Below are 15,955 nucleotides of genomic sequence, written 5' to 3'. Positions count from 1 at the left end.
GGGTAAGGCCTTGGGTAACTAGTCTGCCACATTAGAATGCTTGTTATGTACAATAATAAAATATGACTGGAGACATGTATTAATAAGCTCTTACACTGTAAACACAATCATAAAAGAGAACATTGTCAGTTTATTAAATGTAATGAGCAGTGCCACTTAATATGGCACTGATTTCCACTTAGTAATTGATTCATTTTTAAGGAATAGAATTTACTACCTTTACTCATTAGTGAGCATGAGGAGAGCTCTGTCTTGTGGCAGGCTAGATTTTGCCTCTCTAGGAGAAAAATAGTACAGCCAGTCATATATTAAAGCAAAAAAGATTAAGTAGATAAGTACTTTTAACATCTTTTGATCAACATTCCTATTATAATTTTGGTTGGATAAAAGCAACAGCATCACACGAGACTTGCAGCAATATTTTTTCACCAGGAAGCCAAGGATACAACAGAGAGATTTAGTTTTTGAATGTAAAATATCTGGTCTTAGCTTTGTTTTTATAGCTGCATAATTGTATAATATTTGCTCGCTACTGTTAGTTTAGTGTGCATAGTTTTTTAGTTACATCTGCATAAGTTGTATTTTAAAAATATGTTTATACACAAATTTACATATAGTTTCTGTAAGACACTGATTTAAATACTGTGCATCAAAGCAGACAACACTTTTTCATTGGTAAATTACTTTAATTTTAAAATTTTAAGTAGTTATCTGAAGGCAACTTGTATTTTATTTTTAATACTGTGTGTTGTGTTATCTGGACTAATTATGTAAACTGCCTGAAAGTTTAACTGTGAAAGTTTTAGACTATTCTTTAAACAGAAAAATGTACAGTACAGAATCAAGGAAGTAAAACATCTCCATACGCACAGTCCTCTTCAATAGCAAGATTGTATTGTGCTCCTTTTCCACCTTTATATGCACTTGTCACAATTCTCAGCCATCCTCTTTCACCCTGTAGAGAATTAATTTGCATTAGTATAAGTAGAGACATTGTGATTTAGAAAACATAAACTATGCTATTGAATCCTTTTGTTTTCCAAATGGGAGTGGTTTAGAAGTGAAGCTAGGAATTCACTCAAGAAGTATAGTGCTACATTTATAGAACAGCCTTTTTTGAAGGGGCTATCTGCTTCTGTTCTATGTATATGATTTGGGTTTTGCCTACAACTAACAGATTTATGGTGGCCCATGAAAAGGCAGCATTTAGGATTGAGTTGACATTACCTAACAAACTTTAACCAAGTATCCATCTTCAGCTTAGATTTTTTTTTTTTTTTAAATTGAAAGTCTAATTCAAATAAAGTTTTACTTTCTACCTGCAAGCTGCCATTGCAGCATCCTCTTAGCAAGTGTGTAAAACTCCACCTTTCCTCTAAAGCAGTGCTGCAAACATATTCTTCTGTTTCCTTACCCAGGGTTCACCCCATGAATTGCGAACAATCCAGTATTCTGTTCCATTTTCTACACCCCAGCCAGCCACAGATACAATATGATTCACGGTAGGTGAAGGGTTGTACTCTGTATAGAGTCCTCCAGTATAAGCATCCAGCTTTTCAGTAGCCATTATACCACAGCTGTAATAAAACAGAACAAGCATTTTTATACACAGGAGTCAGGGTGGGAGCCTGGCTAAAAATCTGTTTTCTTGCATTTTGACTTCTGAGCTCAGTCTTCTACGAACAAGTTGAAGTCTGCATAAGTGCAGGGCTGCTACTATGTGCTCAATTGGAGAAGTACACTTCAGTCACTAAACTGAATACCAAGTATTTCAATCCAAATACTACTAGTAGATAAAGTTTTTGGTGTTTTTTTTTTTTTTTTTTTTTTTTTACCTAATTGGTCCATTCTTATAGATTTCTGCCATCATTTTTTCCCTTCCACTGACAGAACCATAGTCAGCAACTTTCCAGAGAGTGTAGTTCTTTATCACATGGCATTCTCCAAAAGTGACACAGGTTCCACACTGGTTGAACTTCTTGCATTCTACAAAGAGAAAGATCATCACTGCAAGATAATGCTTTTCTTCCTGTGAATTAATAACACACTGATTTTTTATTTAGCTTCATTTGAGGTAGATACTAATAAGTATGATTACTTATCTCCAGTGAACTAATTGTCTTTCTGGAAATTACACTTAAAGTATCTATAATCGCTAGTTATTATTCTTCACTTCATTGGCACAACTGCTTGGAGAAAGTTATTCAGTTGTGCTTCTCTATAAATACAGACACTATTCCAGTAATACTGGAAACAAAAAAGTTTCATTTCTCCTTTGTTTAGGTTGACTCTTGCAAGTATTTTACTACACTAGAGATTGTATATCACCGACTTAAAAGATTGAGTTTAAACTCTTTAGCTGGTGAAATCATGTCCAGACAAGTTTGCGTGTTATGCTGTCTAGATAGAGACCTGTAAGGAAACCTGTCAGTCAAACAGCTGGTACTACACTGAAAGGCAGGAATCAGTAAACTGAATAAAACAACACAGAAAATTATAATTTCTCTATATTAAAATCTGACAAATCTGGGCTGAGGCCCTACAGCAAAAAAAAAAAAAAAAAAAAAGGCATTGTACTTTGATTCTTAGCTTGGTAGTTGTTACAGGTCTCATCTGGAATGCCGTGGTCGTGGGCATACATCCAAACACCTGTGTGGTCTCCACCTTCACAGGACCCCGCATTAGCACAATCAATCACGTTCTGTACAGAGAGGTAGGCAGAAGGCCATGCACCTTTTCTCTTTATGTTGATTCGATCTGCAAGTATAAGCAATCAGTAAACGTTAGTGGAATGTGTGTGCTGTTACATTACTAGTATTGAAACACCCTCGCCTTCATTGAACCTGTAACTATTTGCAGACAACTGTATTTGTGGTTGGAAAAGCCCCAGCTATAGGTCATGCTGTGTGTCTCAATACCTACTTAAATAGGCAGGCTGAGTTTCTGTGGGTTTTCATTACAAGGTTTTTCCATTAAAAGCTCATCTAAAAGATGCAGATGAGTAAGACCCATTTCAACCCTCCTAGTACTCTAGAGCTCTTAATTCATCAGGGTCTGAAAACTAGATTTATTTCCTGGCCCTTAAACACACATCATGAAACCAGCATGCTCTCTCTCTACAGAAGAGTTGCGCATAAACTCATGCAGACAATCATAAGCTCAGGCAGCCCAGGTCTCTGGGAGACAGTTGTCACAAGCTTAAAGCAAGGAAGAGCTTTCAGAAGTACAGCCACACTGAGTAAACATCTCACCATTATTCTGCTATCTCAGACAGGCATCACCATCCTGCTGCCTTACTTTGCCTGAAACAGCTAGCTTATTTGGCTTCCTAATCAATACTTATAAACTGCTTCTCACAAGGTATTAACTGGCTTAAGTCATGCAGCTGTAGTACTTTTAATCCTATTAGTACTAGCAACATTCAACTCTACTTTGACAAAGAACTGGAGGAGTGCTCCGTATGAATTAGCAAGGCGTTATCCCAGCCTAGTCTTTCAGCAAGAGCAGAAGGAATGAATGCTTTAGGCACTCAACACACATACATGCACACCTACATACACAATAAAGTTCTACCAAAAGTTAGATAAAATTTAGCAGCTTCTTAGCTATATATCTTAGTACTGCACACACATTTATGTTGTTGTATTGCTTAAGAACAGAGACTTTACAGTTGCTTCTGTCTCCTCGCACACCTGCATTGTCTCCCTATTTCTGTAGTATTTCCTCCATTTCTCCTTCACAGCTGATCCTCTTAAAACATCCTATGCAAACAACTTCTCCTGTATGTTACTAAGCCAAAGCAGTTACATACAAGTCATAATACATTCTCTCTAGAGGGAGCGTTTCACCAATTAACATAAACCTCTACTTCCGTTTTCCCAAGAAAAGGGCAGACATACCCATCTGCTGAAACCAGCTGTGTCTGCATGCTGCGGTAGACATTCATTTAAATAACAGGGCTCTTTAAGGTAATACTGCATAGGCCCTTCCCACCAAGGGCAACTCCTTTCATTTCCTCATAGCTAGGCACTGCTGGAGCAGCCCACAGCCCCTTGCTGCTTTGGAGGGTGCAGCAGCCCCAGGTACAGACAGAGGGAAGGGGACACACTTACTGCTTTATATCTGCTTCTACCATCACCACCCCTCCAAGGTGAGGGACAGTACACCCAGTTCCTTCTCCAGGCCCTAAACAGTTCAGCAGGAGCTATAAATGTAATCTCTCTGCAAACAGCTTTTTAACTATCCCAGCGTTTCCCTTCAACCCCACATAGTTTTAAGCAGGTAGGGACAGCCTTTCTCTGGCTGCTTTCTCTACTGAAACCAAAACTGCCTTCAGCTACCAGCTTGGCTTTTATTCTTTTCCTGGGGTATTCACAGATGTCTAAGCCTGGTTTTGCTACATTAGTCACTGCAGCAACTCGGCACTTTTTTTCTTCACATCAGCTATTTTGTAACCTTAAGATAAACTTCCTTTGCTTAGCAAGAAACACTGAAGTCACTGAGGGCAACACCTTGGCTGGCAGAGCTAGCGCACAGCCCAGCACGTACCTGCTAAGGCGCTGGTGCTCCCGTGGGCCCAGCAGGACCCGCAGTACTGCGGGATGTGCTGGTTCCGAGTGGTGCTGGCGTAGTTGATGCCGTTGACATTTCTCCAGTCCCAGCTTTCTGGGAGCGCAGAGATGTCCAGGTACTCGTGAGGCCGGGGGTAGGTTCTGCACGGAGACAGAAAGGAGTTTCCCTCGTTACCGATCCATATGTTTTCAGGCGAATGAGGGGAAGGTAAAAAATAAAAATTAAAAAAAGAAAAAAAAAAGAAAAAAGAAAAAAAAAAGAAAAGGGGGGGGGGGGTTAAAAGGAAAAAAAAAAAAACAAGGAGGACTCCCAGCCTTTCGCAATCTGACGCCGGTCATGTGCCTGCAGACAACGTGACCGGGCTCTCCCAGCCGTGAGGTGCCCGGAGGGCTGTGAGAGGGTCGGGGCAGCCCCGGAGCTCCCCCAAAGCCCCCCCGAGCCTCCCCTTGCCCCTCTCTGTCCCTGAGGCTGATCCCCGAGCTCCCCCTCAGCACCGCCGAGCCCCGGGGCTGGCACCCATGGGGCGGGCGGGCAGCCCCCGGCCGGCTCGGAGCAGCTCACCTCAGCCCCACGGCCCTGCGCGGGGCCGGCCGGTAGCAGCTCTGCCCCTCCCTGAAGTAGAGGCCGGCCCGGCAGAGGCCAAAACAGCCCACGAGCAGCAGCAGGAGGGAGGCGAGGAGCCGGGCCGGGCCCTCCATGCTGGGCTGCAGAGCCTTCCTCAGGAACCCGGCCCCGGCGCTGATTTAAGGGCGGCGGGAGGGGCCTTGCCGTGGGCGGGCCCTGCTGCCCCCGGGGAGCCGCTGAGGGGAGCCCCTGGCGCTGGGCTCGGTGGTGGAGAGGCGTGGAAGGCTGGCGAAGAGCGTTTAATTAATTTCCGAGGGGTGTAATTAATTTCTGAGGGGGGAAGGAGCGAGTGTAATGAGGGAGATCAACTGGCCGGGCCCGCTCTGCGCCCTGCCTCTGGATCAGGGCAGCCTCAGCCTGCTCGGCTGGTGCGCTGTGCTGGAGGGTCTCTGTCTCACACGCTTAAAACCGAGTCATTTTGGTTTAAAGCAAGCACATACACACACAGAAAAAGCCGTTAAAATAGCGCGATGAGTCAATAAGTACAGTGGCTATCAATGCGCGGTTTGTGACAGGAGGACCTGTACTGGCGACAGACCCTGTGTGAACGGGATCCAGGTTTCTTTGACTTCAGCCTGATACACCAGTGTCATGTATGGCTGTAGCCAGCAACTGTGTGATTACATACAGCAGGCAGGTTTTTTTTTTTTTTTTTTTTTTTTTTTTTTTTTATTCCAGTTTTACAGTCTCAATTTTTGAATTTTTAAGTCCTCTTATACTAGAGTTTAAAAAGAAATACAGGCCCTTGCACAGGCATATTTGTTGCTAGCGTGTACTGTGTTGGTACAAGGAAGCAAACAAAACAGAAACAAAAACCCCAGCCCAGCAACCAAAAAACATGGCTTGTTTGTGGTCTTACACCCATCACCAGGGCTTTAATATCTCAGGCCCACTCCGAGGGCAGTGGAAGCAGTGGGCAGGCTGATAGACGCTGCAGGGCAGGCGGGTGGGAGTCTGCCCAGTGCCAGGCTGCCCCTAATCGCCTCTGTGCCGAAAGGTGCCCAAAGCCAACCCTTCTGCCACATCCTCCTCTTTCTCTTGAGACACACACTGCTAATCTACAGCAGCACATGTGTACTGGCCGTGCCTGGGAAGTGTTCTTGTGCAGTTAGCAAGCTTGGGGTTTCCTTCACTGACTGGTTTTCTTCGTCTTGAGATGAAGGATGACTGACCTGCAAACAAACAAAATCTACACAGAAACATGCTTTCCATATGCCAAGTTTGGTATAAAGAAAGACTTAGGGGTTCATAGCAATGCGTTTAGGTGAAGGCAGGGAAAAAGAGGAACAAACCACCTTCATGAAGCAGTCAGGAACTTTGTTTCGTGCAATAATTTTAAAGACTGTATTAGGAAATGCTTCAGAGAAGGCACATGATTCCAGGAAGCTATTTTTAGCAAGAGAAAAAAACAATGCTTAGTGATTGCATATTTTTTCGCTTCCTTTTTTTTTTTGTTTTTGTTTTAATTTCCCCTTTTCTTGTGAAATGCTCTCAATATTTTTATTGCTGAAATTATTTTGCCAAATATTTTGGACAACAAATTACCAAATCTTCAGCTTCTTCATAAATTGTGGCTATTGCAAATTAATACATTGGATATTTTAAGTGGCTTTTTTTTTCTTTTTTTTTTTTCCCCACTATCAGTAGCTTTCCAACACATTGTGTCACTGCAGCTCCCATTCAGAATGCAGCAGTTGAGTACAGAATTTGGAATTGTACAGGACAAGACTGCACCAGGGTGGTTCAGACTGGGTGTTAGGAAAAGGTTCTGCCCTGTGAGGGTGCTCAGGCACTGGAACAGGGTCCCCAGGGTCACAGCACCGAGCCTGTTGGTATTCAAGAAGTGTTTGGACAAAGCTCTCAGACACATGGTTTGGTTTTTGGATGGCCCTGTGTGGAGACAGGAGTTGGACTCAATGATCCATATAGGTCCTTTCCAACTCGGGATACTCAGTGATTCTAGGAAAACAAACAAGAAATGTGTGTGAATAAAAAGTATGTGCTTTCCAAAGCAAATATCCAAATAATCTTTTCAGAATTTTGCATTAGAAAATATTTACAATGCAGCAATTTTGAACATAACTGTGGTGTTGTCTTGCAATGGAAACTAAACTGTTTATTTTCTGGAAAATGATAAAACTATTGTGTTCTAAAGAAACAAAATTAATATGCCTGAATTGTAAATCTTGCTATTAATGCTCCCTGTTGGGGACAGCTTTACAGAAGGTGACAATGTTTGCTAGCCCCTTTTTGCAATGTGGCTGTGGTAGTAAACTTTGTCTTAGGAACAGTTCCTTCATTGGCTGGTGGAAAAAGTGGAAGTCATCTGTGGTGGGGAAGTCTGGAATAAGCTGATTTTTGTTTCGTAACAATATGGAAGCTCATAGATTCCTTATCTCTAGCAACCCATAACAGGGTAAAAGTAGTAGTTACTTTTAATGAGTCAAGTCCTTCCAGTGTCTTCTTTTTTATGCAAAATTATTAAAGGTGCTTTCCTAATTGTAGTTTCTCCCCCTATCCTTAAAAAGAAAACCTGTGAAGTACTGGCAGTCATCTGACATAATAAAACTCCTACAAGCTTCCAGAAGGCCGTCCATTCTGGGTTTCTGTTGCGCAGTGATATTAGCCCTGTTTATCAGCAAGCAACACGACTGTGCCATGTTTTGCTCAGGCTTGCGTTATTTCCTTTAATGCAGTGACACATTTCACACAGTGGACATTATAGTTAACTGCACTGGAAGTGGGATTTCACCTCTAGTGTTTTCCTGGAAAATTCTGAGATACTTCATCTCAGATACAAGAAAATGAAAAATACGACATTATTTTACAGTACAGAAATATTGTACTGTATGACATCATATACTTACATCTTACAAAGTATTTTTTGTTACTGATCCTGTCCCCCTCCTTCATGAAAATGATGCTTATTAGTGAACTGCAAGTTTGCCTGGCAGTGCGCTCAATACTGTCATTCTAGGAGGTTAATGCTCAGAAGTTGTTACTGTTTTGATTATGGATTTTGTCCTGTTTGGCTCTTATGATGTGTAAAATTTAAATTACACGACAGTATAGATAGTTATAATTGCTCACTTTTGGCTCTACTATTTCTATGTACAGATAAATACATAAAATAACATACATATATACATAAGTTATGCACAAAATAATGAAACAGAAATACAACATGCAGAGTTTTGAATCACACTGCTGCACAAAGAACTATAATTAATTCAAAGTGTGCATGTACATGTGAGGCACAATTTGCTCTTCCAAGCCACTCTCAGCAATGTACCTGTGCTCTTATACCTTAGCCGTGGGCAGTGAATATGTACTTCGCCTTTTTGTGACAAATTTGATGTGCCACTTGCGGGGAGCTGGCTACTCCCTTTGCTGGGTGAGTGACAATCTCACCAGTATAAAAAGGCCCCTTGGGGCGGACTGTGCTGGGTGTAGCTGATAGAGCAGCAGAAAGAGGGCTTGCTCTAGGGACTGCAGCTAGAAATCCTGTGCTGGGCTGTAGCTACCAACAGGTTTAAGCTGCACAAAATGCGTGAAATCGTGCATCTTCAGATTGGCCAGTGTGGAAACCAAATTGGAGCAAAGGTAAGGTCTCCTTTCAGTTTTGGTCCTTAGGAGTAAGTGCTGTCATCAGTACCATGTCAAACATCATTACCAGATGGGGACTTAGAGGGAGGGACAATTACTTTGTTGACTCGATGATAGGATGCATGGCATGCCAGCCATGCTTATGAGTGTTTTGATGTGAAAGTTGTAAGCCAGGCATGCTCATCATGCAAAGGCTGATCTTAAGACTGTCAAAGACTGTTTTTCATTCCACAAAAACTGTAAAACTAATAATAACATGAGAATGGTCTTATATCTGCAATAACTATGGCAGAGCAATTCTAAGTGCTCCAGAGCATTCCTGCTGGGACTCATGTTCCTGGGGCATTAATCCAGTCTGCAAAATACCAGGACAAGTGAAGGAGCCAGCAACGTCACGACTGCAAGTTTGTTATGCCAGTGCTTTAGTTCTGACATACAGCACTAACTCTGCCACATAATAATCATTAATATGGGATTGTGTTAGTCAACTGAAATACCTGTGCTGTCAGTGAAAAATTAGGCTTTTCTAAGCTAAGTTAAGGATTCCTGCCTAACTGGCCTCCTGCGAGAGAGCCATGTCATTTGGACTACATTTGTGTAGTTTAAACAGTGGTATGCTGTTACGTAGAGATGTCAGTCATTGCTGACTTTGCGTGCCAAGATAAAAAATAAAAATATGTTATTTTTGCTGTAAAATGCCCATAACACCCTTTTTATTTACTTACTAGGAAGGTGCCAAAAAAAAAAAAAAAAAAAGTGTTTGGGTCAATTTGGTGCTGGGGGTGTCTTTGAAGACACATGCTAGCTGAAGGAGTTCAATTCTGTTCTTCCTCCATTTCTCGCTACCGCAAACATCACTTTGGTTTCTTCTATTGGCACATGAAGCTGTGGATGGCCAGGAAATGTAATGTTAGACCCAGATAGTTTGAATGCAGCCAGTGTGAACACTGAAAGGTTTATAATTTTGCTTTTGTATTTGTCCTGGAAACCACTTAAGTCTAATAGGACCAGTATAAAAGTACACATGCAGATAAATATACCATGCACGTGTTGGCAGTGTTGTAGTTGTAGAGTTGAAATGTTTGCTAACCCGAAAGACCTTTAAAATTAAAATAGCTTGCTCATTATATTGGCTGGGTGTGTCTGCATTAACACTGCTGTGGCAGCTGCCTTGATAAGAGTCCTGGTACAAGACAGCCATATGAATGTCAAGATAGGACATTCAGGCCCAGTATCTGCTTGCAGAAAGCATTGCTCCCGTGCAGACTTGACTGTGCTGGTGTTGCCATGCCGCAGCCCCACTTGTGCATGACATGACTCAAAGCACACAGCTCCCCCAGCCCAACACAGGCTTTTGTTATATTTATAGCAAACAGTACCCCTGTCATTTAAAGTAATAATAATTCTGTGCTATTTAAACAAGTATCAATTTGCCTTTTCTAGAGAGGCAATATTTCCTTTTCTAGTGCACAGGCAATATTTAACCAGCATAACTGGTCTCCTAAACTCTCCCCTTGAACTTATAGGGAGGGAGAGGAGGAGGGGAAGCCCCCCGCTCTGATGGGCTCCATTGCATTTCATTCAGCTGGTTGTACTGAAATTACTCTCCCACCCTCTGCAGTCTAACCTGTACATGGCAAATCATCCCTCACTTTAGCTGCAGTTCCTGCTTTGTGTGGAGTCACAGGCACAAGGCGTGAGAGCTGCTGCTGGACACGTGCTGGGAAAAAAAAATCATGATGACTGTAATGAATCTCTTTCCTTTTTCAGTTCTGGGAGGTGATAAGTGATGAACACGGAATTGATATTGCTGGAAACTATCGTGGGGATGCATCACTGCAGCTTGAACGAATTAACGTGTACTTCAACGAGGCTTACTGTAAGTGCACAGTGCTGTTAGGATGTCAGCAATTTACAGGGACAAAAATGAAGGTTAAAATAAGTAATAGAATTTAAAAAACAAAAACATAAAAACACCATCACCACCCCAAACCTGTAGGTGGGTTGGATTTTTTAGAGCAGGTTATAAGCCTGTCTGTTTTCTAACAGTAGTTGGTCATTTTCTTTTGTTCCAGCCCATAAATACGTACCCCGTTCTATCTTGGTGGACCTGGAACCTGGTACAATGGACAGTGTACGCTCCAGCAAAATAGGGCCACTATTTCGACCTGACAATTTTATTCACGGTATGTACAGCAATGTAACTGGGGCCAGCTGTCACAGACCAGCCTTTTAACTCCAGTCTTGTAGCATTTAAAAATTGCTTTTGTTAATTTTGTGGTTGTTCTGTCTGTAATTCTGTTTACAGGTAATTCAGGTGCTGGAAACAACTGGGCTAAGGGCCACTACACAGAAGGAGCTGAACTGATTGAAAATGTCATGGATGTGGTCAGGAACGAGTGTGAGAGCTGTGACTGCCTTCAGGGATTCCAGCTCATCCATTCACTTGGTGGTGGTACAGGCTCAGGCATGGGCACACTCCTCATCAACAAAATCAGAGAAGAATATCCGGACAGGATTATGAACACCTTCAGTGTTGTGCCATCCCCCAAAGTATCCGACACAGTCGTAGAGCCGTATAATGCCATCCTCTCCATCCACCAGCTAATAGAGAATACAGATGAAACCTTTTGCATTGACAACGAAGCACTGTACGATATCTGTTTCAGAACCTTAAAGCTCACCAATCCCACCTATGGTGACCTCAATCACTTAGTGTCCCTGACGATGAGCGGTGTCACAACCTCGCTCCGTTTTCCTGGCCAGCTGAACGCAGACCTGCGGAAGCTGGCTGTTAACATGGTGCCCTTTCCTCGCCTGCATTTCTTCATGCCAGGCTTTGCTCCGCTGACGGCTCGAGGTAGCCAACAGTACAGAGCCCTCTCGGTGCCAGAGCTCACTCAACAAATGTTTGATGCGCGCAACATGATGGCAGCCTGTGACCCCCGTCGTGGGCGTTACTTGACTGTGGCTTGCATCTTCAGAGGCCGCATGTCTACCAGAGAAGTGGACGAACAGCTGCTGGCTGTCCAGACCAAGAACAGCTCCTACTTTGTGGAGTGGATCCCTAACAACGTCAAAGTGGCTGTGTGTGACATACCGCCGCGGGGACTGAAGATGGCAGCTACCTTCATTGGCAATAACACGGCCATCCAGGAGCTCTTCATCAGGGTTTCTGAACAGTTCTCAGCTATGTTCAAAAGAAAAGCATTTCTCCACTGGTACACTGGTGAAGGCATGGATGAGATGGAGTTTTCTGAAGCAGAGGGAAACACCAATGACCTTGTTTCCGAGTACCAGCAGTACCAAGATGCCACTGCAGATGTTGAGGAATATGAAGAGGTAGAAGTGGAAGCTAGTCCAGAAAAGGAAACGTAAGAACAATGACAACACAAAAACATTCTCCAAACAAGCTAGTTGTCATTCACTAAAGAAAAAGCAGTAGCCATCAACTGTATACCAAAAATAACACTTAGATTTTTTCCTCTGTATTTGGCTGAAGTATATCCAGCATTACAATATGATGCAACAGCAGCTATGCTTTACTTTCCAAATCAACTGTTGACACTGAATCTCCCCCCAAAAGATCTGCTATTAAGGCAAGTACCCTCATAACAGCCTTTCTTGTAAATGGATTCACTTCTTGAGTATTATTGCGTGACACAATGTAATATAGTCTGTGTATGTTCGTGCACATGTGTGTATCAGGATCATAAGCAACAGCAAAACATGCTGTCAACTCATCACATTTATTTATTTTCAGGTAACCACAGTCCATGTCTTGTTTATGAACTTGCTACTGTTTTAGGAACATGTACACATCTGTAAGACCTATAAAGGCACTATGTTTTATCATGCACTCTGCAGACGGGTCTTCATTAGAGCCATTCATGTTCAAGTTGCAGGGTGAAGGGAGAAAAACAGAGGACAAGACTAAATATGGACATTTTTTTTTTCATTTTTTTTTTTTAAATAGTTTTATAACATTGCTGGTCTATATTATTATATTATTGCAGAGCTTGTACTCATTGTTGTGTGATTTGTTTCCCTTTCAAACTATAGCTTGAGTTATACTAGCATACAAAATTGTGAACACTGTATTTTGGTGTGCTATTCCCCCCCCCCAATTATTGTAAACTTTCTTCCTATCACCGAGTACAGCAAAACAGATGGAATGGTTTGCAGCTAGAGTTCAACAGCAATCATTACATAAGGATACCTTGACAAACAGTCTTATGCCCTTCATAACCACTGTATGTATAATATTCTTTAAAATAAAGATATATACCAATACTACAAAATAATACTCAAAAGTTTGATAAACAATTTATTTTTATAAAGATTAAAATATATTTACAAGTTTTTACACAAAAAAAGCACTTTTTTATATTCTTGGAAGGGAGAGTTTATTATACTCTGCAGAAAGCAATGCCTCGTGTTTTACTTTGGGTCACTTGTATTACAGTGACGGTAACAGCATCTAGGTGAACATGAATCCAATGCCAATTCTGTAAGGATATTGTCTTCCTATGCAGTGGGACATTATGCACACACATCCCCGGAGAAGCATTCCGCTTACAGTTTTGTCTTCAACTTAGACCTCCTGATTTTCACTGAATTAGTTTGTTCTGAGCACACAGGGAAGACGAACACCCCAGTGGGAGAACTTGAAAAACAACAGCATACCACTTCCAGCAGTGGGAGAGAACTGGCAGGTGTATTTTTGATTACAGGTTTGAAATTATGTGCTTATGTTCTCTGCTGACATACATTCTAAGTGATTAATTCCACAAAATATTCATTAATCATGAAATGGAATAAGCAGAAAAGCTTTAAATGGCAGCGACATCTCTCTCATTGACATACCTGAGATACCAGCATGAAAACCAATAGATTTGGCTTAAACACCTGTTGCTACTGAATGGTAGAGTTTGATAAAGTCTCTTAACTCAAGATGTTTCTGCTAAAGGGAGTACTTTGTTTCAAGAGGAACAACAGTTGCCACACATTCATTTGTTTAACCACAAGTGATATTTATTAGCGTGCTGATTTACACACAGGCAAGTTTTACAGTTAACATGATGACATTGTATTGCGGTCTTCAGCTTGCCTACAGCTTGCAGTTTGCTGTTACAGTATTCACCACAGATCAGTTCCTGGGAGAGATTTAAAATACAAGTTACTTGATTCAAGAATGAGAACACATGTACGAGGTAAGTTTCACACAAGGTAATAATAGTTAATCTCAGAACTAGAAGCTGTCCTACATTCGTGGTATCATCACCTATTTTTTCAGGATGTCAAATACACTAACTCCTGATTATGCAAAACAAAAATCTCCATGTGGCTTTTGCCAACCATATTAACTGCAGGTCTCGGTTCAGAGGTTTATTTTAAAAACAGTCTTGTTTTCATTTATAAGTATGCTGATCAAGCATCTTATGGGGACATTTTAACCATTTCCACAACATTACTGTCTCTACAAACACGGTTGTGGTAATGTTAAGGTACACAGATCACCTTTACTGGGACAGGTTGTTATCTTATGCACATAACAGTCCTAGTCACAAAGCAATCCTTCCTAGTGACGTTATCTACTGCTGCTTGAGGCAGAGTCCAGAAGAGATTTCATCTGCTCATGATGTGTGCAACATCACAAACGCAGGTACAAGCAGCACCCACCTCTCACAGCCACCAGCTGACCCTTACATAGATTAGGGTTTACCCAAGGTTATTATCTACTCAGCGTAAGGAGCAGAAGTGGTCACCTGCGAGACTGTCTCTGACTTGGCAAAGCAAGGGCGTTCAGAGCTCTCAGCTCTTACAAGGACACAGCTGCCTTACCGCAGCGTGTAACAGCTTTGAACCTCAATCATTCAAACCAGAGCCTGACAGAGCGGCCTCAGCTCGCTGCGCTACACGGGGAGCCCTCCCCTGCCCCCCAGGAGACGAGGACGCGGCCACCACGAGCACCCTCAGCCGTCACCCACCTCACTCCTTCTTGGGCTTCACGGTCTTCACGGTGGCCATCGCCGCCCTCTCCGCCTCGGCCTTGTACTGCGGCTTCATGGCCGCCCGCACGACCTGGGCGCAGATCTGCGAGTAGCGGATGTAGCTGGCGAGAGGGAGAGAGGCGAGGTGAGAGCCCAGCGGGCACGGGGGGGCCCCGAAGGGTTCCCGGGAGGGTCCCCGAGGTCCCCCCGCGCCGCGCCGCTACCTGAGGCCGGCCTGCCGCCAGTACGCCACCATGTCTGCCCCCGCCGCTCCGCCACCAGCAAGGTCAGCGCCCGCCGGAAGGGGAAAGACCGCCCTGCCGGGCTCCGACCAATCAGCGAGCGAGAATTATCTGCTGCCCAATCAGCCTCCGAGTTGCCTCAGAGAAGGTGACCAATGGGAAATGAGCAGTCTCCTCAGCGCCGTCGCTCGCCGCTGGCGGCGGCCAATGAGAGGGCTGCATACGGCACGCGCCTCCCGCCCTTTCTCCTCGAGGGGGTCTCGCGGGGGCTCAGGCGGGGTGTGAGGGGCGGGGGGAGGGGAGGGGAGGGGAGAGGAGGGGGGGGGGAAGGGCATTGGCCTCGTCAGTGCCTCAGCTGGCGGGATTTGGCTTCCTCAGTTCGAGTGTAGGGATCAAAATGGTTTATAAGCACGCACAGTCAATGATTTTTATACTTATCTATAAATTCTCGAGTTAGGGCGTTAAGCCACGTGTGGCCAAGCTCTGCCACGTTCACTTTTATCCCTTAGAGCACGGGATCCCCTTGGCATGGGGTTCTTGTGGGTGTAAGGCATTGCATGCACCTGATGTTTAAATAAATTTAAATATTTAAATAGACTCGTAAGAAACAGCATAGCTTCTAGTTCACTCCCACCCATTCGTCACTACTTGCTGGAAAGAAAACCAGACAAATTCCATATATAATAAGCAAAAAGTTATAAGAAGACTCAAAACAAGCTGCATAAGGAATCAACATGGTTCTAATCAAATACTAATTTAAATAATTACTGCTAAGGTTTTAAGCAAGGAAAATTTTGGATTATTATTATTTTTTAAATCCTTGCAGTTAAGCACGCATACCTCTTCTCTGTTCTTTCCATCCCGAACCAAACCACAGCACAAAGTATTTTGGAATCCTCTGGAAACCACAGAGGTCCT

The 15,955-nt window shown here is 43.1% G+C and overlaps 2 protein-coding genes across 2 annotated transcripts; one reads left to right on the top strand and one right to left on the bottom strand.

Moving 5' to 3' along the window:
• Positions 1–110: 110 nt before the first annotated feature.
• CTSZ (cathepsin Z) lies at positions 111–5,294 on the bottom strand. Its single transcript, XM_082773264.1, has 6 exons — positions 5,134–5,294; positions 4,549–4,712; positions 2,578–2,757; positions 1,836–1,986; positions 1,415–1,577; positions 111–955 (listed from the first exon to the last, which is right to left on the bottom strand). Exons 1-6 carry the CDS (start codon positions 5,268–5,270, stop codon positions 842–844), a joined length of 909 nt encoding a protein of 302 aa, XP_082629390.1. The 5' UTR covers positions 5,271–5,294; the 3' UTR covers positions 111–841.
• A 2,835-nt stretch (positions 5,295–8,129) lies between these two features.
• Positions 8,130–13,957, top strand: TUBB1 (tubulin beta 1 class VI). The gene is made up of 4 exons (XM_082772971.1): positions 8,130–8,799; positions 10,573–10,681; positions 10,878–10,988; positions 11,111–13,957. The coding sequence occupies exons 1-4, from the start codon at positions 8,743–8,745 to the stop codon at positions 12,178–12,180; spliced, it is 1,347 nt and encodes a 448-aa protein (XP_082629097.1). The 5' UTR covers positions 8,130–8,742; the 3' UTR covers positions 12,181–13,957.
• Positions 13,958–15,955: the final 1,998 nt, after the last annotated feature.

The sequence above is a fragment of the Aythya marila genome, assembly GCF_965140915.1.
Source record: "Aythya marila genome assembly, chromosome: 16".
NCBI classification, from domain to species: domain Eukaryota; kingdom Metazoa; phylum Chordata; class Aves; order Anseriformes; family Anatidae; genus Aythya; species Aythya marila.
Note: the sequence above shows the minus strand (reverse complement) of the source record. Positions and strands in the feature narration are given on the sequence as shown.